Below are 26,097 nucleotides of genomic sequence, written 5' to 3' on the forward strand. Positions count from 1 at the left end.
AATTAGTACAAATGATCCCACAACCAGAAAAACCAGTGCCAGAAAAAGCAGTTCCCATTCAGCTGTCAGTTTTAGGTAGGGATGAGTGACATGTAGACAGCAATGAGAGGGTCACGGCTTTTGACTGTCTTCTTTTTCAGAAGAAAAAGAACCTGTACTGCCCTACAGGTTGGATGGTGTGAAACTGCTGATCCGCAACTATTTTGATCTTGAAGCCTCACAACTTTATAAGGTTCAAACAAAGATATCTGAACTTAAAACATACGTAGGGAAATACTTACCTTTATTGGTTAAAAGAAAGTCAGCCTAGAATCTGCAATTAGTTCTTTCTTATATATAGTTATTAATGCAGTTTTCTGGTGTTTACATACATTCAAGCATTGTTTTATTATATTGTCTATTTTTCTTCCATTAAACAGAAATAATGCCTGTCTTTTTCTACGTATGGGAAATTTAGGAAAGGAAAATGATTATAACTGAAAACACTCTGAAAGTACACAAAGCACTATATAATATTACTCTGTAACAAAATACAGATGTTTATTATTCATTTACTATTTATCAAGTACCTAATATACAAACAAGCATTATAATTTTTAAGTAAAGAAACGACATTTAGTCCTTGCTCTCATAGAGTTGACACTCAAAGGGGAGATGTGCACTTTTTAAATATATGTCCCTCTTTGTTTGGCAGAAATTATATCAGATATTCTGTGTGCAAGATGGTTCAGAATTATTAAACTGTAATAGAATTCTAAAATCATATTCCCCTAGAAGAGTGAGCAATGAGTCACAGTATTTAATCCTTAAGTAAATAACTTCTCTATAGAATGCAAAGGTTTGCAAATCAGCTAACAATCTAGAATTCTAAAAGGATAAAGGAAATAGCATGTGTCTAAGCAGAATGATAAACTCATAAAACACTTTTTTATTATGGAATTTTTCAAATATATATATATATATATACACACACACACACACACATATATATGTATACACATATATGTGTGTGTGTGTGTGTGTGTGTGTGTGTGTGTGTGTGTATATATATATATATATAAAAGCAGTTCATGAACCAGGCCCATCACAGATTTGAAATTTTGATTGGGAAGGTTCTTCAGCACATTCCCCCCACCCCCAACAGGATCCCCTTCCTTAAACTTTTTAAAAGAAATAGATCATAAGTTGTGATGAATTACATGTGTTTGCTTTAAAACATACAGAAAATCTGTTACCAGTGGCATCAGTTTTTCTTTTGATCTATCACACAAGACAAAAATAATCTTAGAATATCAGCACTACCACAAGCAATATAATTACTTAAAATGGTATTTTTGCTGTTCTTTGTCTTTATGCAACATATCACTTGACTCTTACAGTCAAATTACTGTGTTTTAAAGTGATCTAAAGTGATAGGTTATACTATCAAATATGTACTGTTGGGTTCATTTGCTTCAGTTTGATTTTATATTCTTAGGGACAGAATTTGTTTATTTTGTTGGTTACATGTATCTATATCACCATATGAAATATTGAAATGATTCCAAAGTAAAAATACAAAAGTAAGGTATATTCCTTGACTCTTCAGCTCATTCCTTCCTTATCCCTATAAGCAATCGTTTAAAAAAATGTGGTATATTCTTTCATGTTTTTAATAAAACACATTTGTACATGCATTTGTATCTTCACTCTTTCTTCTATAAATGGTAACACACTAAACACTCTTTTTCTTCACCTTTTTAACACTTAACAAAGGATCCTGCATATCACTCCAACACAATATACAGAGGTATTTTTCATTTTTACAACTGCATGGTATTCCACCAAGGATAAGCCATAATTTTTCAACCAAGTCCCTATCGATAGACATTTGCAGTTTTTAGTCTTTTGATACTAAAATCAGTGTTATAACAAACAACTGTATGTATTTTCAAATTTTTGTCAGATAATTTGACAGATTAAAATAATAAATTTAATTTGATAATTACATGATTAATTTGATAATTAATATAATTTGATAGATTTCCATAAATGAGACTGTTGGGTTAAAGGATAAATGCATGTAAGATTTTGCTAGACACTGCCAAATTCCCCCTTATAAGTCCAAAAAATGTACTGCATTTTCAAAACTAAGAAGTTGAGCTCTTATATTCATGGAAATATATTAGTAATGAAACAGTTTACAAAGAAAACGAAACAAACTAATTACATTTGTTTTTACAGTAAACCAATGTTCTTAAACCAATTACTTTTAAAAACATTTAAATGGTGTTTTAGGCTTACAGGCAAAGAAAATCATTTGTATAATATACATCAAAATGTACCACAACCTTCCTAGGAAATTTTGCTCTTCAACCATACTTAAGCTTCTAAAGGACAGTAAGATGCAACATTGAGATAAACATGATTATTTTATCTGAGGAAATTATTCTCCCTTGTATCTAGATTTAAAAAACAATCTCCAAAAAATACTATAAGAATTAGGTAAAAAAAAGTTTGGTTAAAACAATTTTTTAATGGATACCTGATTAAAAACTTAATGGAACTAAATGACCAAGTTTTATGATTCAAAGACAATGTTTTTAACAACTCTTCTGGCCCTTATTTTATTTGCTCTCACCAAAGAAATAATATTAGCAAAGAAAGAAAGAAAACTAATTTCAAAATCAAAAGATGTGGCTTCAAGTAAAGTCCTTGCTATAGGTAACTTCAATAAGTCAGTTCACTGACTTCACGGATTCTGAATTTCTACTTCCGTCACATGACGTAGTCAGAATTTTAAATGAGATAAGCTCTAAAAATACATCTTTATACTGCACAGGGTTGTTACACATAAGAGTATTTCTGTTGTACTTCTAGGCAAGATACTGTGTATCACACACCCAAAGAACCTGTAGATAAATCAGGCACACATACCTTTAAGGAACTTTCAACTATTAAAGAGGTAAAGGACAAAATAACTATTCCACAGGGCAAGATACAGATTTCTACCAGAAGTACAGAAACAATACACAAATTCAAATCTACTTGTAGTTCATTAAAAAAAATTTTCCCAGGTGCCTGGATGGCTCATTCGTTAAGCAGCTGCCCTCGGCTCAATTCATGATCCCAGGACCCCAGGGATCAAGCCCCACATCAGGCTCCCTGCTCAGCAGGAAGCCTGCTTCTCCCTTTCCCACTCTCCCTGCTTGTGTTCCCCCTCTCCCCGCCTCTCTGTCAAATAAATAAATAAAATTTTAAAGAAAATTTTAAAAATTTCCATTTGGACAAACATAACGAGTAAGTAGTTGAACCAAAGATGTGGCAAAGGGAGAAAGAAGGTACTATTTCAAATGTCAACATCAGCAACATGAGAAGGAAAGCCCAGGGAGATAGATATATATCTATATATCTATATCTATATCTATATATCTATATCTACATATATACATATAGATATATATATGCATTTATGAATAGGAGCATGAACAAGTAACATTCTGCTTTGCATTATATAATTCTGCATTTTCAAAAAATACAATGTCACAAAAAACAAAATTTAAGGATATTTTTTTTTTAATCCAGTCTTCATGATAGGAGGAGAAAAAAACAGCAAATGAGAAAAAATGATGAGGTTTTTCTAAAAGTACATTCAGAGGATTACCCATGTTAGCTCATTTGCTGACACAGTATAGTACAATAATGATATGCAGACTAATGACCCCCAAGAAATTATAAATCATTAAAGATATGTGGTACTTCTTAAGGTAGGAAAGTTAAATAAAGTACAATAAGGGAAGTGTTTTACCAAAGGATAAAATTCATCAAAATGTTAATTAGAACATGTGATTTTTCTGTTCATTTAAAAAGGAGGACTATATATTTGAATTTCTATTTTCTACTCTGTTACTCTTAAACTCTAATCAACACATATTTCTGTTTTAATTTTTTTGTATTCTAGTTAAACATATATTTTTACTCTAGAGATATGTGTTTTTTATTTAGCAACCTACTCACAAATCCTTCATTAATCAACCAATCCCTTAGTGTCTGTAAATGCACAACTTCAAAAAGCACTGCTCCTAATTAGATCAAAATGAATAAGCTTTGAAATACAAAATCTGTATCCAAACGATTACTTAAGCACCTATAGCTATTCATTACTTAAAAGTTGTTTCTCATTTTATAATTAGCAGTAAAATGGCATATAGTATCAACAAAGCAATGATATATACTTAAGGCACAAAATGATTAGCTCACATCAGGAGCCATTAAAAAGGCATTTTTACATTAGCTAAGTTATGAAACATAACAACATTACTGCTTAGAAATAATGCAGTGGGTTTTATTAGATAAATCTGCTATGTATATGTAACTTCAAATTGATAAATGCCAAAATGATAAAAAATGAAAAAAAAAATCAAAATGATATGGTGAGGCCAGAGGTACTGCAAGTTTTGTCCACAGTTTGTAGTAGTCCATTTTAAAGTTAAAGGATATATGTTAGAAACTAATAAATGACTGTAGGCATTAGACAATATACATTATATTACTCAAGACTAGAATGGCAAAAAGAGCTCTCAGGAACATTTTGTTACCTAGATTGGATTTTTAGAGGAGTAGAAAGAATAGATTGTTGAGCTTATAGTAAACATTTAAGTATCTGTTTCCAACCAGAACTAAATATTTTATGATTGAAAATTCCCCAAAGTATTTTAGGTACATGCCAAGTAAGAGCTACAACTGGCCAGGAAAGAATATTCTTTTTCATTACACACAATTCCTTGTTATATTTAGACTTATTAACTTCAGGAAATTTAAAACTCAACAAGCACAGTAATCAGATGCAAGTAAATGTAATTACATGACATAAGAGCTCTTCAAAACAAGTATAAAGGCACATTACCAAGAACTATATTGTGTAGTAAAGAGGAAAAGATTCCCAGGAGGACAAATCCAAAGAAATGCAACCATTGTTTACTATTAAGAAATCTATCAACGGTTACCTAAACTAAATAAACCCCAAGATCAAGATAATCTTAACCCTAAAGGAACTTGTCAAAATTCAACATTATTATTTGATTAAAAGAAAGGAAACAAAATTCAATTTTTACATAAAGCAGAAGGATTCTTCCATACCATGACAGGGAATAAGTCTCGTAATGGTGAAATACTAGATGATTACTTAATAACTGTTCAAGTCTAAAATAAGCAAGCCACTATTTAGAATTATTCTGGAAAAAATAACAGAATTTAATTAAAAATGAAAGAGAAAATATATTACAAATTTGTAAAAACACAAATCTAGATAAAATCTACAACCTAATGATTATGCAAAATTTAATACCTTTACTAATTATTAACAGTAACCACAAAGGAAATAAATTGAAAAAAAGATTTCAAGCTGTATTAATTAGAACTATCTGTAATAAGAAAGATACTACACCTATATGGGAAAAAATATACAACTTCAGTAAAATATAGTACAAAATATAGTACAAAGAAAATAAATGGAAAAACTTACTACATTCCTAGATAGGAAGGCTGAGTATGGTAAAGACAGACACTATAAACTACTTTGAGAAAAGTGAACATAACAGCAATTTAAATTTTATCCAAATCTAAATGCCCAACTTAAACCGGGAAAAATCACTTTAGAGGGCACATAAAGAAATCAATAGAAATAGCTAAATTAGCTTTTTCAGGGGGAGTTAGGAAGTGTACGATAGATTGATTCTTATCAGCCTTAAGAAATAAGAATGTAAGAAGAAAAATGTAATAAATAATACAATAGTAAATACATAAAAACACTAACAGTAAATAAGTAAAGTAATAAATTATAGTAGTAAATAAAATACATAACAGGAATTAAAGAGATCTGGATAGTGGGCTACTTTTAAAGAACATACAAATCAATAAAAAACACACTAAGACAGGTAGGCAATTAAGAAGATTCAACTATTAACTAGGCTATGAAATTATAGTCAACCTTGCTAATGTTTAAAAATTCACAAAATTTTAGAAGAGAAAATGCTACATATTAATCTAGCTATTAGTTTTGAAAAAGCCTAATACCCAGACTTAAAGAACAGATACTTTCTCCATTTCTGTTAGAAGAGTAAGATCAAAGCAAATTGACAACATGCGTCAAGAGTCTTAAAAGTGTTCATATCTTCTGGTTAAGTATTTCTACCTTCTGGAACTCTGACTTAAAGATTTAATTCTAGGGGTATCTGGATGGCTCAGTTGTTAAGCGTCTGCCTTCGGCCTTGGGTCATGATCAACCCCTGCATGGGGCGGGGAGCCTGCTTCTCCCTGTCTCCCACTCCACCTGCCAGGCTCCCTCTCACACTCCCCCTGCTTGTGTTTCCTCTCTTGCTGTGTCTCTCTCTGCCAAATAAATAAAATATTTTTCAAAAAGGTTCTTGAAAAAAAAAAAAGATTTAATTTTAAATTATAAAAAGGCTTAAGCTCTAAAAATTTAAGTTGTAGCCTGCTTATACCAGTAGGAAACAATTCACCCCTCCACCAATGAAAGACTGCCTATGTACAGGAGGCACTCCTGCACGTGACAAGCATTAACTCCAGGCCCTAGAAAAACCATTACTCCTTTCCAGATCCCAAGAGCAGAAATAAAGAGCTGGGCTTTTTTTGTTAGGTTAAGATACAGTATGTCAAATACCAGATGTTCAGTGTTAAGAACTCTTACCCACAGTTACCTCACTTAATCCTTACATTAGCCATATGTAGCAGATATTATCTCCATTAAAAAGCCTACATGTCACAGACTTCCAGAATGTCTATGTCCTTGAATAGCTTAAGTTGAACTTGAAATTTGAATGCTAAGGATCTACTATAAAGAAATCTGTATATTGTAACAGACCTACAGTAAAAAATGCAATTTAGAAATTTAAATAGAAAAATATGAATACTTACAAAAAGGATCTTATTAATTTAAATGTATTCCCTATATTTGAAGAGAATTTAATTTTTTTTAAGATTTTATTTATTTATTTGACAGAGATCACAAGTAGGCAGAGAGGCAGGCAGAGAGGTGGGTGGAGGGAAGCAGGCTCCCCGCTGAGCAGAGAGCCCGATGCAGGGCTCGATCCCAGGACCCTGAGATCATGACCTGAGCCAAAGGCAGAAGCTTAACCCACTGAGCCACCCAGGCACCCCAAGAGTTTAATTTTCTTTAAAGACACTGAGATCTGGGAGCTGAAGAAACACTATTTCTTCCGGATTACCTGGGATGGTGCGAAACCAGACATGTGAAAAGCTGAAAACACAAGTGGCACCTCCACCTTCAGAAGCATTTCAATGTAGTGAGTACTGCAAAAATATACTGGATGGATGCCAGATTCTATAGTGTCAGTAGCTAGATACCTCTGTATAAAAAGGAAAAATTGAGAATTAATGAACATACAACTAATGTAAAATAATCAAATCAACTTATCTAAATATTTTGCTTTGAATTGCTACTTCAAAATTAACGTGGTGGCCTAACAAGTTACTGCAAACATTGTAATTATGTAAGTTAAAAAGTCAGAATGTTATAAAGACCATAGAAAAAATAAATCTTAATTAAGGCAATATTTATACCTTCCAAGACAAAGAAATAAACTTAATACTGTAATTCAATGCCTGTGGAATGAAGGGGATGGCTGTTGCATGGAAGGATAAATGTACAAGTACACAAATAATAAAACTTTACATTTTAATACTTGAGTGTACTTCTGTATGCTTGCTATCTTTGGCTTTGGCCAATGATTCTATCACATCAAAAAGTTTTAGTTTGTCAGATCTTTGGGATATTTGCATAGTCTCCTTTTTCTAAGATAACATTAGCCTATATCTGAACTTGAGTTACTAATAACTGAAATTAGGAACTCTAAAAAATTTATCACTAAAACTGGGAAAAATACATAATGCATTCCCACCAAAGTTCTTAGACCAGCTGTTTTGTATATATTTCTATAATAGTTACAAATTAATCTTATATAATTTATATATTTTATATTTATTTATATGTCCAATTATATATTTGTGGATATACACACACATATCTTACAAACTTGCATTTTTCAGCAACTTCTTCATAAAGTTGGTTATAATTTCAGTTTGGCTCTTAGGTACAATTTATGTCATCATGATTGCTCTATAATTCTTCAATGATTGTTACTATAAATACAATATCTAACCACAACATTTTAAAACAAATAATAAACTTGGCAGGTATCATTTTGTGTCTCTAGAAAAACTGACAGACTAGCAACTATACCCAATAGACTTACACTAAAATTTATATTCAAATTAGATCTGAAGAATACATAATTAAGAAACTTTCAGAAAGGCATTTATGTTCTTTACTGGATAACTGTAATAAAAGAAAATTAATGCTTTTAAAGTAAAACAAATCAAACTTACATATAACAATTACATATGAGTTAAAATGAGGATTTCTTTCAAACTTTATTGCTAAAGTGCTTTTAAGGATTTAGGTTTGAATTATACACTAAAATTTCTGAAACCAGTGAGATGATTTATCAGTGGTTTTCCTGTTTTATCATTCATCATCATAAAGGACAATTTATCATTTCATAGGAATATATCATAGGAATATATATGTAGAAGCATATATTTTATGACAGGTTCTCAGAGATACCTCAGAGAACACACACACAAAATAATTTTATATACTGATGACTGGAGACATACTATAGCATATTAAGTGGACATCTTACAGCCAACCTCAGATGAATGTCTAGGACAAAAAATAAACTTTCTTTTGAGTAGTTAAAAATAATATAAACTAAGGGGCACTGGGGTGGCTCAGTCAGCTAAGCATCCAACCCTCGATTTCAGTTCAGGTCATGATCTTGAGGTCATGAGATCGAGCCTAGAATCAGGCTCAGCACTCTGCAGAGAGTTTGCTTGAGATTCTCTCATTTCTCCCTCTGCCCAAGTAAACATCTCCCTCCCACCCATCCCCACACACATGCACACATGCATTCTCTCTCTCAAGTAAATAAATCTTTAAAAAATATATATACTCATGTATGTATTTATACACATATATTTTAATATGTATATACTAATGTATATATATACATATAAACTGAGAATCTGTATCCTTTATCTTCTTTTGTGAAACACACATTTCACTAATGACTACTTGTCCAATAGAACTAATGAGTTTAATAGATGCAAAAAAATCAACTTATACATATATATTAATTTTCAATGCAAGCTTAGGTAATAATTTTCTGAATATATGCATAATAGTAATATAAAAAATGTATGTATAAGAAACAATGCTTATACAGTATCTTTTCTATGTTGCACTGAAAACAATATATTTGGAGTAGGTGTATTTAGAGACGAAGATGAGACTAATTACACTCTCAGGAAAAAACAAGCTATTATGTAATGGAGTTCCAAAGCTCAGGCAAGAGTTCTTCTATTCTTGTAGATTATCCTCTGTTAGAAGAAATTATGCCATACTTTTTTGTAACCAACACAGCTCCCAGCACCAAGCCTTGCATAAAGTAGATACGCAACAAATTATTGACTGAATTACAAGAGAAGATGTTAATGATTATACATTGTAATCATAGTACACTCACTTATAATAAAAGTTTTATTAATTGGTCTATTAATTGCCATTACATAACTCTAATTTATAGTAAATGGTGTTCATAAAACCAAATCGATAACTCTAAATACCTAAATACAACACAGTCTTCTGAATCATCAAATTATAAAGCCTGTTTGTTATACTTTTAGTTTTTTGATGTATTTTGCTTAGTCACAACTCTCTGAAAAGATGGCAACTTTTAATAAAGGTAACTCTAATAAAATTCAGAATATAGGATTAAGCACAACACATATAGGAAAATAGTATTTAAAACATCATGTAAGTGACATACAAACTATGCTAAAACTGTGAAAACGAGTATCAGTAAAACTTTTGGGTTGAGATATACTAGTAAGCATCATAACATGAAGCAAGGACTTTATAAAATAACATTCTTTAGAGTATTTTACTTTAGTGATTAAAAATGAAAGATCTGTGCCTTCAAAAACGGACTGTGTAAGCAGTCTTTTGGTTTTTCCCTTCCACTATAGGTAGTTCTGATGAGTCACTCCAATCCTGACACTAAGAAAAATCTAGTTCCAAGTTGCTACGGGAATTAAATAGAAAGACCTTATGAGAAAGACAAACTCTCCAAACCAGTTTAAATGGCCCCAAGGGGTCCAGTCCAGTCCTTCAGTCTGGGGATTGGTGTGCAGAGAATGGGCCATGCTGACTGGGCAATGCGGCAGTCAATCTGTGCAGCACGTGGGTCATGCAAGAGGGGAATAGAAAACAGTTTTTCTTAACTCTGATTCTATTATTCTAGAAAACAAATCTTTCTCCTCTCCAGGGACAAAAAAAAAAGCACAAGGGAAAATGGAAACTTTAAATATGGCTCTAAGATTTAAAGTTATATATAAAACAATGGGGTTTTGACACTAGATTTCTGTCCTACAAGTGACTGGTCACATGATTTGCTATTGCTAATGCTGTCCAAATAGTTGCAAGTGTGCCAGGACACGCTGATGGTTGTAAAATTTAAATCTAAATGTACATTTGAATGGTATTAGAATTGTTAACTCTAAACTTCCTGTGTTAACTGTTTTTTATTTTATGAGGAGTAAGAGAGGAATAAATGTATAGATCCACACACATTTTTATATATATAAAATATACATAACTCTCTGATGCTCTTCCTGTTAAACTACACTAGTTCATTTGACTATTACTCTAGCTTGATTCATAATCAATGGAGCTTTATCTGTATGTGAATCTGAAATAGTTCATATTTGAATTTAATTTGTTCTCCTTTTGCGTATGTTTTTACTAACAGAAGGCATATGTGGTTGTTACTTTTATTATAATTATTAGTTGAGATTAGGTATTCCTACAAGGAAATAACTGATTTTTTCATCTTTCATAATCTGTCATTTTATTAAAAGCTTTTATGTTAAAATAAGCCAAACTCTGAATCTTGATAAAATTCCATAAAGAATTAGTACATCATCATTTAGGAAGTTGTTGTTTTCCTTTAAGAACAAATAATAATTAAAGATAATTCAATACAGTCAATACATTAAAGGATTCTTCTGATCTCAGAGGCTTCAAAAAAAATATTTTCAAATTATTTATCTCAAATGAGTATATAGTTTATAAAATTTTAAAAACTTCAAAGTAATTATTTCATTATGTCCTATATTGCTCATCCAAGGCCAATTTTTTCCACCTTTTGATGCAATCTGCTTACAACATTCTTAAGAATGCAGAGGATCAACTATCTTTTAAATACATTTTTAAAATAAATAAATAAATAAATTTTTTAAAGTAGTAAAAGCTTACTGTCCTTTACATATTTGTATTTAAATATTAATTCATACACTCAACACCCATTTGTTGAATTAATTACTACTGGAATTAGTTTGGGACACATTGGTAAACAAAACAGAAAGCACTGCCCTCCTAGAACTATATTTTATATTTAAGTGTTTAAATAAGTAAATACAGAAATTAAGGAGCATATTAGGAACTGACATAGGCTATTGTAAAAGAAACAGGGTAATAAGGTTGAAGAATGTGGGACTGGGGCACAGGCTGAAGTTTTTTTGAGGTTGATTATAATAATGAGATTGAGCTAAGGAAGGTAGACTAAAGTCAAAGTGTCTCACCACAACTGCAGATTAACTTATTTGATCAACCTGCATAGGAAGGGTCACTGCAATGTTTGAGACCAATGGAACAAACAAAATAGAAAAGGGATTACTATTTAAATAATGTATTAAGATTATTACTGAATGTATTAACAAGTGGCATAGAAAAACCACTGATCCATAAAATGATTAAATCAAAAACATTTAAATCATGGAGTTGTGACTACAGAAACATTAATAACTACATTTAGCTAACAGCTCTAAGATAAAATCCCTGAAGAGGAATATTGCAGAATGTTACTTTATAAAGAAGCACTAAAACAAACTCCTGGTAATGAAATAATTCAACTTGGTATATTGAAAAGTTGAAAAGAAAAAAATGATACTATGTAAGGCACTGCCTAGGTGTTCACTGATGGTACAGGTCCACCAACAGAAAGGTGTCAAGGCTTTACATCATGAGTTCATCTAAACACCCTAAGTAAAATGTCACTCCATTCTATCCACAGGTCTATATTCTATATTCAATGATGTTATCAAAATAAATCTAAAAAAATCCAAGCTGCTGATAAAGTCCTTCCTGATGGGAAGAAACCCTATTAGAGCACAACATCACTGTTATGTTAAAAAATAAAATAATGTCTTATGAAAAGTTTATAGATTCAAAGCAAAAATGCAACCTTACAAAATTATGGTTAAAAAAAGTTGACTGGTGATATCTGACAGTGTCACAACCTGAACACTAAGCTAGAATAGTTAAGACTAGTGGAATGCAGGTATCATTTTCACAATACTTGACATGAAAATGTATGATTGGATTCAAAATCTATATTCATTATCAAAAGATTTTTCAACATTACATTTGTAAATGGAAGAAGGGAATATCTACAATTTTTAAAATCTTCACGTACAATTTAAAGAATTATTCAAATTCTGGTTAATAGAAGGAAAATAGTTCCACTGATTAAAGAAAAACTGGCACGCATTCTTTTGCCATTTGTTTCTGCTTGTTCTTGTAAACAAATTTTACATTTGCTGAAGTATAAGAGCCAGAAATTCTTATTCAGGAATTATGTACAGCTATTTTATCAAGAAATGATAAAATTTCAATATTTATAATATATCCCTCCTTGATTCTTTGGCTTTATATTCCTTATCACAAACATATACTGTGAAAACATGTAATACATGCTTTCATTGAACGCCACATATTCTCTCAATCCCTTAACTTATTTATCTTTGGGAGCAATGTGATTGCACTGTCCATGTGGAGTATGTCGTAGGAGAGGTTTGGGAAGTGTGAGCCTATCTTGTATAGTAGACAGTGTCCCCAGGTTGGAGATTTTAATGGCAGTAAGCAAAACAAAATACAGAAATGTTAGTAAACTGAGGGATGCTCTTACCTCTAAACTCTAAGATCTCATGAAGCTAGTAAAACCCTTTAAAATACACCATAACACTATAATAAAAAATCATCATAGATTTCCAAACTCATCATAGATTTCCATATTCTGTATAGAATACGTTTACAATTTTGACTTATTTTCTTATGTTGTAATTTAACTGACTTTTTCTAACAAAGCAACAATAAAAAACATTCAATAGCTCTTTTTACATATATATTTTTTTATAATTTACTAGATGACAAGTTTAAAATTTAATAATCCATCTATTATCACTAATCTTTCATTCAGTTACCTTTAAGTAAGACACCAAGCATTTGGGAAAATGTCAAAACTGTATCTTCAAAGAGAATCAGTCAAAAAGCATTCAGGTAGAAAACGAACATAAATTATTACAGAGCTCTCTACAAATAAGATCCCAATGAATTTAAATAGGATCTGCCTTAAAATTTAACACACTCATTTAAAGAAAGAGTAAAAAGTCTTACAGAAATATGAAGTCTTGGCAACCAAAGGAAAGCAGAGGTCAGAAGCCTGGAGAACTGCTGAAGAAATCTGAGGGTTTTTTCTTTGTCCCCCAACATTATCATGAACAAAGAGGATACAAACCAGTCATGGCCAGCGTAAGTCCCCTGCAGGCAGACTGAAAAGCACAGTTAAGGAACTTTTGCATATTTTGTCTTACAAGATGAAATATAAGAATTCTATTAATATTCATTTTCAGGATCCCTATCAGGAAAAAGATACTGATACTTCAGTCCTCATTATATCTTCAATCAATTTATAAGCCAATGTGTTGTTTATTTACATAAGTAGACGAGGGCAATGGCACTAGCAAATGCAGAAAAAAATATCTGTTTTGTGGCAACACTTATTCAAGTCATTAAAATCATAGTACCTTCTCTTTCTGTGGTTTAGGTTATCTGCTAAGTTACTAACATAATCAAATATTTAAAAATCCATATATTTTTAGAATTCAGTAAGGCAAATGGTTTGTATACTTTTTTCTCAAGTCAAATCTATTTCTGAAAAATAACCAATTCAAGTAAAATAAATGTATGTTCTATTGTTATTCTAAATTTACTAACTCTAGAATATTCTTATTCTAGATAAAATTATTCTTATATTATATATAATATATATAAGAATATTCTTATTCTAGATAAAAAAAAACTATTTTTAAAAAATGTCTTATATGTATCTGAAAATACAGCCAAATAACTTTAATTACTTGTTTAAGATTAAATAAGTAAGATTGAATTTAGTAATTACTACCCAATTTAATAAAATTCATATTTAAAATACAGAATACTATAAAGGTACATCAACGAATCAGCAATATAGGTTAAAGTATTATTTTACTATAAATGTGTTAATGTACCCTATCAAAGAACTATGAAAAACACATAATGTTCAACTGCTGTGAATCCACTCAAAAAGGATATGAAGAGAAGATTTTATGGGCGCTTGCTGCTGTTTTAGGAATCTCTCACAGTGCTTTAAAACCAAGGTAAGATCATTTTCTGCGCTGTCTTTTAACAGGTTGAGGAACTTGCCATATCTACATTAAAAGCCCACAAAACATGCAAAATGAAAAACTTCAGGCCCTGCACTACAAATTCACTTTTTAAAATCCATCAAGTGTAGTCCTCTTTAGATCTCAAGGTTTTAAGTTTTCTTCTACTTCTACCATAACTATGCTATACAGAACACTTAGTAGGGAGAGCTTTACACTAAGTACATGTTCCTGATAATTATATTTGGATTAGCAGTAATTATCTGGTAAATACTGACAACTTTAAAAGAAAATAAAAGAATAATGAGAGAACAAAATGCAGATACTGTAGATGAGAGGAATATAAGCATTTTTTCCTGAACTTAACCTAAAACATGTAATGTTGACAGGTTAGACTGACCAAATGTTAAGTCTAGAAGCAATTCTAGATTTCATCTAATCCAAAGGTTCTGAGAGGGAGTACTTCCCCTCCTGCGGCCACCTGGGAAATTCATGGGGGCATTTTTGATTGCACAGTAACTGGGGACACAAATAGTAGTTGGTGGGTAATGGAGGTTAGATGTGGGGCAGTCCCAAACAACCACTTACAAATGGCCTGCCTATTATTCGCATGGATGAAGAAGCTATTTATAATTATCTGAAGCCAATTCTGCTTTATATGAGATCATAAAATATTTTTTCTCTATTTTTTATTATACATTGAATGCAACTAAATGTGTAAATCAGGAAAATATAGTACTTCCTTTATTTGAAGCCTAAGACTTGTTCTCCATTTTGGAAAGTCACTTTGCCCGTGGCAAAACTTGAGCAGTATTTGAAGCACCGAAACATCAGCAGTCTATATGCAGCTGCCAAAGTCACAGTGATTCTATGTGGTTGACAGCTCTGTCCTATACTGCAGCTGGGTATAAACATTCCACTACAAATCACTTTCCATTTACATCTTACCAATAAGACATTATACTGAGTTTAAAAAATATGTGACTAGCCTGCTCATGTTATCTATGGATTCCATTTCAGAATAGAAATTGGACATTACAAAATAAAAAGCAGATATAGGGTCACAAAACAATGAGTCACATGCTTCATGTGATACAGATGGATTAGCCAGAATTACTATCACACTTTTCATTATAATGCTATGAATTTATCAAAAATAGTCATTTTAAAAGCTTCCATAGATTGTAAAGATTACCCACTGAAGTAGGATGGAACTGTTAAATACCCACTTAGTAAGCAAGAGAGGAGACTCACTCCTTAATTCACAGTCTGCTGTTCAGTTTCTTTTGAAAATTACGATTTGGGTACTAAAAATTCAAACTACTATAATTAGTTTATTCATTTTTAACTTCGGCATCTATCCTTAAGGTTCTTTTGTACTCATTACCATAGCTTGACAATTAAAATCTATCATATTTTTTAAAATGGCATGATTGTGCTACCAATGTGCTGATTTTTACAATTCCTTTTTTTTAAAACCTGTAGTCATACAGGATTAAATACACTGTAATTAGCCTCTGAAATGATAATGAACCATAACTGATTTACCAGCAGAGGTAATTTAATCATGTGCCAGTATCTCCAAAACAAAGTTATTATTTTCTGAATGATAAACTCTGCACTTAAAGTACACAAAATAGTTGGTTGTTAAATACTATTAAACACATATCAGGTAGATAAAACAAATTCTATAATATGCAAGGGAGATATTTCCCTATAATATACCTGACAGTCATTTTAATGCCAAGCTGCTGCACAGATGAAAGACTTTCGTTCTTCACATTTGCATCAGTAGCTAAAAACAATAGCAAACTGGGTTATAAAAATGTATAAAAGTTTGCATAATAATCACATTTTAATTGAAAATTGAATAAAGTAATATTTTTACATATTTTAATGTGAATTTTTAAAACATTGATGAATTCGTTCTTTTAAGAGCTGTCAGTTACATTTTCAAGGAAATTAATAGAAAACTTTTTACAAATAACTTTTCTCCTATAAAAGCCATTTAAAAGCATATTAAGTACAAAATAACTAATTGTAATTTTAAAGCAACCTATTTTTACTCAGCTCGCAGAACACAAAAGCTCTTAACCCCAAAATGATGTAGAACATTGTACGTTCATCAACCAATCCATTTACAAGATTTTGGTTTACAAATATGTATAAGTATGGCTGTTCACTTCTTAAAGATTTAAAATGAGTGTCAAGAAGGAATAATCAGTATACTGCTTATAATGTATAACAATATATGAGGTTGGGGTGAACAAAGTTCTTCCAGCAGGTGCATCTTCTTTGAGGAGTAGGAGTTTGTGATCTATGAAAAGTGAAGGGTCTACATGGGACAGGGGACAATAGGAGAGGTTGAAAATTTAGATTGGTTCTGGAGAACATGGATGACGAACCTAACAGTGAATGCTCAGTAGCATCATTAGAAGCACTGAGAGTTCTAGTTGTAACTTTCAATTTTTGGCTAAAGAAACTGTAGCATGCATGTGCATACACACACATATACACATAAAATATTAAGGAACTTGTTATCTAGTGGTAAAGAGGACTAAAGGCTGGGTTTCTCATACTCATGTCAATAGGGTTATTTGTTTTGTTTTGTTTTGTTTTTTTGTTTTTTTAACAAAGTTAATATTAAACTACAGCTTATTTTTTTAAAGATTTTTTATTTTTTATTTATTTATTTTTTATTTAATTGACAGACAGAGATCACAAGTAGTCAGAGAGGCAGGCAGAGAGAGAGAGGGAGAAGTAGGCTCCACGCTGAGCAGAGAGCCTGATGCAGGGCTTGATCCCAGGACCCCGAGATCATGACCTGAGCTGAAGGCAGAGGCTTTAACCCACTAAGCCACCCAAGCATCCCCCCCACCTTTTTTTCCCCTCCTATTACATTGATGCATCTCATCCTATTAGTATAATTTACTTAACTTGTGGATTCATTCATTCCTTTTAATACACCCTTTCTGATAAAATAAGTGCGAAGCACGATGCTAGAAGCTATGGGGGATGAAAAAGAAATAATACATCATGCCCTAAAAGAACTTTCCATGTAGTGCCAGAGATAAAATTCGTATATAGATAACTCTGATAAAGATGTTTTAAAGGAATAAGTGGAACAGGAATGGTACAGATAGAGTGTTAATGTGAATTCAGAAAGAGAGAGAGATTACATAGAAGTGGCACTTAAACTGAACTGTAAAATATGGCTAGACTTGAGATCTACAGAGATAAGGAAGAACAACAAATTAAACATCACTGTTATCAAACATCTACTCATTGGACCAGCAATAATTCATCTTTTAGCACTCTTGGAGGTAAGGTACCCTGTTTCTCCTAGTTTGCCTAGGCCCTGCATGGTTTTATCTCTGAAAGTCTCATGCCCCAGGAAGTCCTCATAAGCCCAGCCAAACCAGGCTGGTCTTTTAGCTACCTACAGTGGTCATTTTCTTTAAAAATTAATTAATTAATTAAAATAAAATAAAATTGGAGCACCTGTGTGGCTCAGTGGGTTTACAGCCTCTGCCTTCGGCTCAGGTCATGATCTCAGGGTCCTGAGATCAAGCCCTGCATCCGGCTCTTTGCTCAGCAGGGAGCTTCCTTCTCCCTCTCTCTGCCTGCCTCTCTGCCTACTTGTAATCTCTCTCTCTGTCAAATAAATAAATAAAATCTTTAAAAAAATAAAATAAATAAAATAAAATAAAATAAACTTAAGAGCTCAGTTAATTTCCTGACAAGCTACATCTGAGTTTTACTTATTCGGTTCAGAACACAAACTTAGCAGTATTTTACATTTGGCCTATAATGAGCAGTTAAGATATTTTTTATAGATCTTAGAATTCCTCCCTATTTAGAACTCTAACTAGAGTTAAATAGATGTATATTCTAGATGTACAGATTGCTAATGACAGTTTTGCCCCATTTATAAGAGCCAGTATCTTTCTCCTATACCCAAAAAAAAAAAAAAAAAATTTCTATTACTTTATACCAAAAACATACATGTCACAAATTATTCTCACTCTCATAAAATGGACAATTTTTAAACTATTAATCATTCATACGTTCCCCATAATTTCAAGTTCTTAGTCTTATCAAGAGAATTTTTAAAAAGTCAGCAATAATTTAAATAGCTGTACCAATGCCCATTACAACACAATCGGATAAAATTCATTTGCGTAGTGACCAGGAAATTCCTTCTATGTCAGTACCTGAATACACTCCTGGTGATCCTGTATTTTATTATTAATTGTATTTTAGTTTCCCAAGTTCAAATAACGTTAAGACTTTGGTGCTGTAGTGTTGGTGACACTCGCTGACTTTGTAAATTTTAAGTAGTTTCAATAAAATATGTTGCCTTTATATATTTTTATAGCTGTGAAATAGACCTACCTCCTATCAACTATCATAATAGGGTATTACAAGATTGCTTTTTAATTAGGAAGATATATTCTATTGAGGTATACCTTATGTTCAAAGAAATATAAAGATTTTAAATGTACAGTTTAATTAATTTTGACAAATGCATACAAGCTGTATAACCCACACGCTTCTAAGATATGGAATATTTTCATCATGTAGATGTTCCCTCATGCTCTCTTCTAGCCAATTCTTGCACATCCTTCTTCCCTAAGCTAGCCACTGTTCTGATCTCTTTCACTGTTGGCTTAGCTTTACCTAGAACATCATATAAATGGAATCACATAATATGTACCATTTTGTGTTTTTTATTTCTCTTAACACAATGTTTTGTGATGCATTCCATATTGTAACATGTATCAATAGTATTTTTTTATTGCAAGTCGTATTCCATTATGCAGATATGTTGAAATTTGTTTATTCAATGTATATCCTGAAGTTTATTTTTTTGTGACATTTGTGTTTCTTTTCTCAGATTTTGACTTTCATGAATAAAGAAGTCTGAACATTCTTGGGCAAATATCAAAGGTGAGCCATCACCTTACACCTGTCAGAATGGCTAAAATAAAAAAGATAAGAGATAACAAGTGTTAGCAAAAATATGGAGAAACAGGACCCCTGTAAACTGTTGATGGGAATATAAACTGGTACATCTACTATGGAAAATAGTATGGAGGTTCCTAAAAAAAAAAAAAAATAGAAATAGAAATACCATATGATCCACTAACCCCACTATTGGGTATTACCCAAAGAAAATGAAAACATTCAAAAAGATACATGCACCCCTATGTTTACTGCAGCATCATTTACAGTAGCCAACATATGGAAGCAACCTAAGTGCCCATCGATAGATGAACAGATAAGGAAGATGTGGTATGCATATGTGCATACATACATGCATGCGCACACACAGACACACACACAGAGTATTACACAGCCAAAAAAGGATGGGATCATGCTATTTGTAATAACATGGATGGACATAGAAAGCATAAGTCAGACTGAGAAAGACAAATACCATATCATTCCACTCATATGTGGGAAAAAAGGAATAAAGAGCAGAATCAGACCTACAAATACAGAGAACAAACTAATGGTTGCCAAAGGAGAGTGGGGTGGAAGGTTAGGCAAAATGGGTGAAGGGGTTTCAGTTATGGAATGCATAAATTATGAGGATAAAAGCCACAGTATAAAGGAATACAGTTGCTTGCTACTGTAATAGCAACGCATGGGCACAGAGGGCAGCTACACTTGTCATGAACACAGAATAATGTATAAACTTAATGAATCACTATGTTGTACACCTGAAATTAGTGTAACTATATGTGTGTCAACTATACTCAAAAAAAAAACAAAAAAACACCACAGTTCTTCACGCTGAAGAGAAATGGTACCAGATGAATGCACAGATACATACACATACAACACACATTAACACACATACAAGAGTGTAAGAAATTGTAAATGTATGTGCAAATAAAAGTAACTTTGCTCTTATTTCTTAATTTACTTAAAAATAATTGATTCAAAGGAATAATAACATATAAAAGTAAAATGCATAGAAAAAATAGTATACAGGAAGGACAAATGGAAATAAACTTTTGTAAGGTTCTTATGTGAAAGACATGGTATTAATTCATAGTAGACAAAAATATCAAAATCATAGATAAAATTTTAAAATATCAACAATCATTTAAATGGGCTAAAAACACCAAAAAATGGCAGAAATTCTGAGACTGAATTAAAAGCAGGAAGCAAGATGCAACCACACACTATATATCTTTAGATGCCTTTTAAACTAAAAGACATGATATATTAAAGATGGGAAGACATATTATACTGACACCAGTTATAAGAAAGCTGAACATCTGTATTATTATCAGACAAAATACACTTCAGGGCAAGGAGTATTAGAGATAAAAAGACTTTTTAAAAAGCAGCATGGTCAATTCATCAAGAAGAAAAAGCAATACTAAATATATATTTACCAAATTGGAAAACCTTACAATACATGAAGCAAAAACTAAAGAATTAAAGGGACAAGTACATAAGCATAAAATAATAAAGGGAGAGCTCAATACTACTATCTGTGTTTGTACCAAAAGCAGACAAAAATTTAGAAACTATTTAGAAAATCTGAATAGCATGAGCAACTAAATTGCCCTTATTGGTTATTTACAGAACACTACAACTATCAACTCTAAAATATGTATCCTTTCACTTGTCAATGGAACATTTACTGAGACAGAACATTGGCTCACCATAAAAGCTTCAAAAAATTTCAAAGAAATTAAATTATACAGAGTATAAACACAAATAGAATTAAAATAGAAATCGGTAACAAAAAGATACCTGGAAAATCTCCAAATTCTTGAAAGTTAAGCAACACACTGCAAATTAATCAAGGTCAAAGCAAGCTAGCAAGCTAAATTAGAAAATATTTTTAATGAAATGGTAATTAAGACATTTCTAAACATGCGTTGGGAGGCAACTAAAGCATTGCTTAGGGGAAACTTTATAGTTCTATATACTTATATTAGAAAAGAATAAAGGTTTAAAGTCAATGATCTAAGCTTCCATCACAGAGGCTAGAAAAAGAAGAGGAAATTAAACCTAAAGTCAGCAAAAAAATGAAATAAAACACAATAGAAACCAATAAAATAGAAAAAAAAGTACAGAGGATATCAATAAAACCAAATGTTGATTCTTTGAAAAGACCAATAATATTGACAAATCTCTACCTGGCTATAAAGAAAAAGGAGAAAGAGAAAACACAAATTGTCAGTATCAAGAATAAAAGAGAAAATATCACCATAGATCCTACAGACCCAAGAAGAAATAGAAAATCTGAAGTCTTACATTTATTAATGAAACTGAATTAATATTTAAAAAGCAGACCATGAAGAAAACTCAGACCCAAATGGTGTCCACTAGTGAATTCAATCAAATAAGTAAAATAATAACAATCTTGCCCACTTGTAAGCACAAAATAACCATGATCACCAAATAATTCAAAGACATTAAAAGAAAACTAATGACCAATATTGCACATGAATATAATTAGAATATTTTAAAATATTAGCCTTTCAAATTCAGTAATATATTAAAAGGATGAAGTATCATGATCAAGAGGAATTCATCTGTGAATGCAAAGTTGGTTTGACATTCAAAAATCAATGTAGAACTTTTCTCCTAAGAATAAGAACAAGTTGTATATTCTTACTTATATACTCAATTAAGTTTTGACAAAATATAAAAGCAATTCAATGCGGTAAGAAAGCTTTTCAAACAATTGTTCTGGAACAAGTAGATATCTGGGGAAAAAGATGTAAACCCTTACCTCACACATAAAATATTCAAAATCGATTACAGATCTGTAGGTAAAAGGCAAAGTATTAAGTATAAAAAACTATCTTTATGGTCTTGATGTAGGTAAAGATTTTTCTGAATAAAACCCTGAAAGTACGGACCAGAGAAGAAAAAAAGAAAAGTTGACAAACTGGATTTCATCAAAATTTCATCAAGAGACATTAAGAAAATAACTAGACAAGCCACATAATGGAAGAAAATATATGCAGTATAAATTGGACAAGAGATTGAATCCATAATCATTATATAACTACCACCCATAATTCAAACATTAAAAAGTCATGAAACCCATATAGAAATGATGGGGGGTGAGTGAGAAACAAAATACTTGCACAGACATCTCAAAAGAAGTGTTCAGCATCATTCATCATCAGGAAAATGCAAATTAAAATAACATGGAGATACTACTATACATGTACTGAAATGGCTAAAATTTAAGATGGAAAATACGGTAAGAAAAAGGAAGAACTGGAACTGTCATATGATGCTGCTAAGAGTGTAAAATGGTACAACTATTTTGGAAAATGGTTTGGCAATTTTTCATAAAATTAAACATACTTCTATTCTCTGATCCATGAATTCCACTTCTCTGTACTTATATAAAAGATTGATTTTTATAAACTATTACCAGAACAGTTTTAACTTCGATTAGATGATAACACTTTGAATTCTAGTACATATAAAACTGGATTATTAAACATGAGAAATATTTATCTTCATTAATACATTGATCTGGCACTTGTAATACTAATGTTCCTCTTCTGCAAAGTATGACACAGCTAAGTATCTTTACAGTAGGAGGAGTGTGCAGTTGGCTAATGGTGCTAATAATGAGTGTCCCTGATGCCACTGTATCCTATACATCACGGTGGCTTCTAGGACAAGATGCTGACCTCTCTATCAATAAAGAATGGAATAGTTAAGGATCAAGGTGAGAGTAGTTGCCCAAAAGGATTATGCCACTCAAATGCTGTATGATTCAGGTTCTTACTTCTTTCCTATGGAAGGAAAGAGTCATTCCAAAGTGGTCTAGCTGTCGTATGAGGAGCCCTTTGAACTTTTCTAGGATTGTACAAATAATTTCCCAGATCTATTCTCTCTCTAAAAGCTTATGTTTCTGTATATTCAGAGTAGAAACTTAAATCTGCACATTTCAACAGATAATGTTCCCAATTACTGCTGTACTTCAAAATTCTCTTGAGTTTTTTTAAAAGTAAAGACAAACACACTTCACTCCATACTGCTGATGTGATTGCTGAGGGTGAATATACAGTCATTTGTATTTTTAAAGACCTCTACAGCTTATTTCTTCTGCACTGAACTTGAGATCCACATTTAAAGAATAAAAGTTTAGATATAGTTAAAATCAGAGAGTAATACTCCATTTCACAAATTTCACTTTAAAGAATGTAGTAGTTAAATCTTCAAAAATCTTCAAAAAGTGGTTAAATCACTTTTTAGTGAGAATATATGGGGATATTAAGTATACCAGAACAAACATCAAATACCCACTCAAAAAAAACCCTAATATTCGATAGATATAGGGACAGTAGTATGAATAAAACCCATTTGAAAAAAAGGTTTCCAAGCAGGAATGAAGAAATCAGAAAATAGTTTTCTATTTACTATATATTTTATTAAAAGAGACACTTCAATTTTAAATTTGTGTTTGATATATGACAACTTGACAAACAGAAACAGATCTTTGACTACAAAAGTTCAGTGAAATAATCTTTTGTTATATACAATCTGGACTAAATACAACTTGTGAAGCAGTAATTAAAATCTTCAGAAATAAAACTGATGGGATAAAATACATAAAACTCAGTGATAAAAATGGATGTCTTCACTGGTAACCAGTGACTCACTGAAATGTGCACATCTATGTGTAAGATACATAATAGGTGCTTAACAAACACTGAATGAATGAATACATAAATGCAAAAATGAATGAACAAGAAGTTGCACTGCATATGAAGTGGAGCAAGTTGGAGATGGAATAGATAGGAACTTAAAATATATATTCTGTACATTGAAATTAAGTAATAAATGGATGATATAACTCCTACTCCCTGGAGTCACTATGAAAAGTATAACAAGTTGCTGATAAAAAGTCAAACAAACAATGACGCCTGTACCATCATACTTACCCTACTTAATGTCTAATTCAATCAAAGCATTAACTATTTGAAATAACCAATCCAAGTAATTGTAAATATAATGGTCTCAGAAGAAAATGAGTTGGAAAAATTGACTTAATATTGACTGAAATTGCTCACTCTAGTAATGCATTCTGTTCTATTTTTGGTTCGCAAAGCTAGCACATAGAGCAGTAGAAGAAATGAAATCTATTCTGCCTGGCACTTGGCTAATGGTGTGGAAAAAAATTAATTTTCAGAAGAGCAAAGAATTTCTCCACTGGAATACATTTCCATGGTTAGAAAAGCAGTTACTGCTTGGCTGTTTACTGATTCTTCTGAAGTCCTGCTGTAACTGTTCTAAAGTCAAAGAACTCTCACCACCCAAAGAAGTCAACCAGTCAGTACACTCTCTCCTACCTCCTTCCTTTCCCAGAGTTGGTTGGCAGATTCTGTTGCTTCTCTTTAAACACAGGGTTATAACTATCCACATATTATAACTATATAATCCACAGGGTTATAACTATTGAACTCATATGGACATAAAATTCAATTTCTTGTGGCCAAGTTACTGTAAGAGTGTCAGCCCCTAATTGGTATAGTCGGCATTATTTAGAAAAAAGGATTTCTTTCCATGTCTTTATGCTATTACCCTTTCCTGCAAGACTCCTCCTCTCCTACTTTTTGTTTTAGCCATACTAGCGCCACTCCTCTTGCTCCAGTATTGCTTCTTCCTCTTGTCTTTCACAATGGCACTAGTCAACATTGGTTGCTCTTTCCACTAAACACCTATGACACTTGAAACAAAACCCCTCATTTGACAACAACCCAGTACAAATACTATACTTAAAGGCACACTGCCTGAAAATAAAGTAGCCAGCTGAAAAATATCAGTTTTCTTTATTTTATTTAACTAGTTGTTGCAATTTATTTAATTCATCATTTTAGGTGGATGCACTATTTCCCCTACTTGAGGATATCGTAATTAATTCATATTATATACTTCCTTGCTATTATTAAGCATACTCACAAACATGCTCCATAAATGGAAGGTGGCAAAGAGCATATTTGCTGAATATCCAAAAAAGTATAAAAGATTTTTGACAATATATATTAAGTTCAAAAAGTATTTTAATAATCAAAAGGTGAAACAATACAAAATTTTCTGATTTCTTTCCAACTGCTTGATTAGCAACATAAAGATAAAACATTAAAAATATTTCCTACCTTTAAAGGAGTACTTAGTTTATCATTTAAAGAAGCAATTACATTAGGATAACAAAATCCCCAACTCATTCCAGGGAAATGAACCAACAAAAAATTAACATCGGTTAAGACTTGGAAAGATACTTGTATAGATTTACAAACTGCAAATGTGCAGAACTTTGTTCATTCCTCTTTCTTTAAGGGGATAAACAGCTAAACTAATTTGATTTTTCCAGATCTTCAAATTTTATAATAGATTGGAATCCTGAGGGTACTAACAACAGATGGATGATTGTGTTATTCTAATTTCAGCTACCTTAGGGTTTAAGCAAGCTGTCAT

General features: G+C 31.7%; 1 protein-coding gene across 3 annotated transcripts in view; it reads right to left on the bottom strand.

Moving 5' to 3' along the window:
* TBC1D32 (TBC1 domain family member 32) overlaps positions 1-26,097 on the bottom strand; it is a 231,951-nt gene that overhangs the window by 17,379 nt on the left and 188,475 nt on the right. For 2 of the 3 annotated variants that reach the window (XM_032862420.1, XM_032862421.1), the window contains exons 29-32: positions 16,348-16,417; positions 14,552-14,667; positions 13,595-13,749; positions 7,227-7,367 (exon numbers count right to left, since the gene is read on the bottom strand). In XM_032862420.1, the coding sequence (XP_032718311.1) occupies positions 7,227-7,367; positions 13,595-13,749; positions 14,552-14,667; positions 16,348-16,417 (482 nt within the window). Of the gene's footprint in view, positions 1-7,226; positions 7,368-13,594; positions 13,750-14,551; positions 14,668-16,347; positions 16,418-19,475; positions 19,604-26,097 lie in introns of those variants that run through there. The other variant, XM_032862423.1, reaches the window with a different exon arrangement.

The sequence above is a fragment of the Lontra canadensis genome, unplaced genomic scaffold (assembly GCF_010015895.1).
Source record: "Lontra canadensis isolate GAN:19392208 unplaced genomic scaffold, GSC_riverotter_1.0 scaffold23, whole genome shotgun sequence".
Taxonomy (NCBI): Eukaryota; Metazoa; Chordata; class Mammalia; order Carnivora; family Mustelidae; genus Lontra; species Lontra canadensis.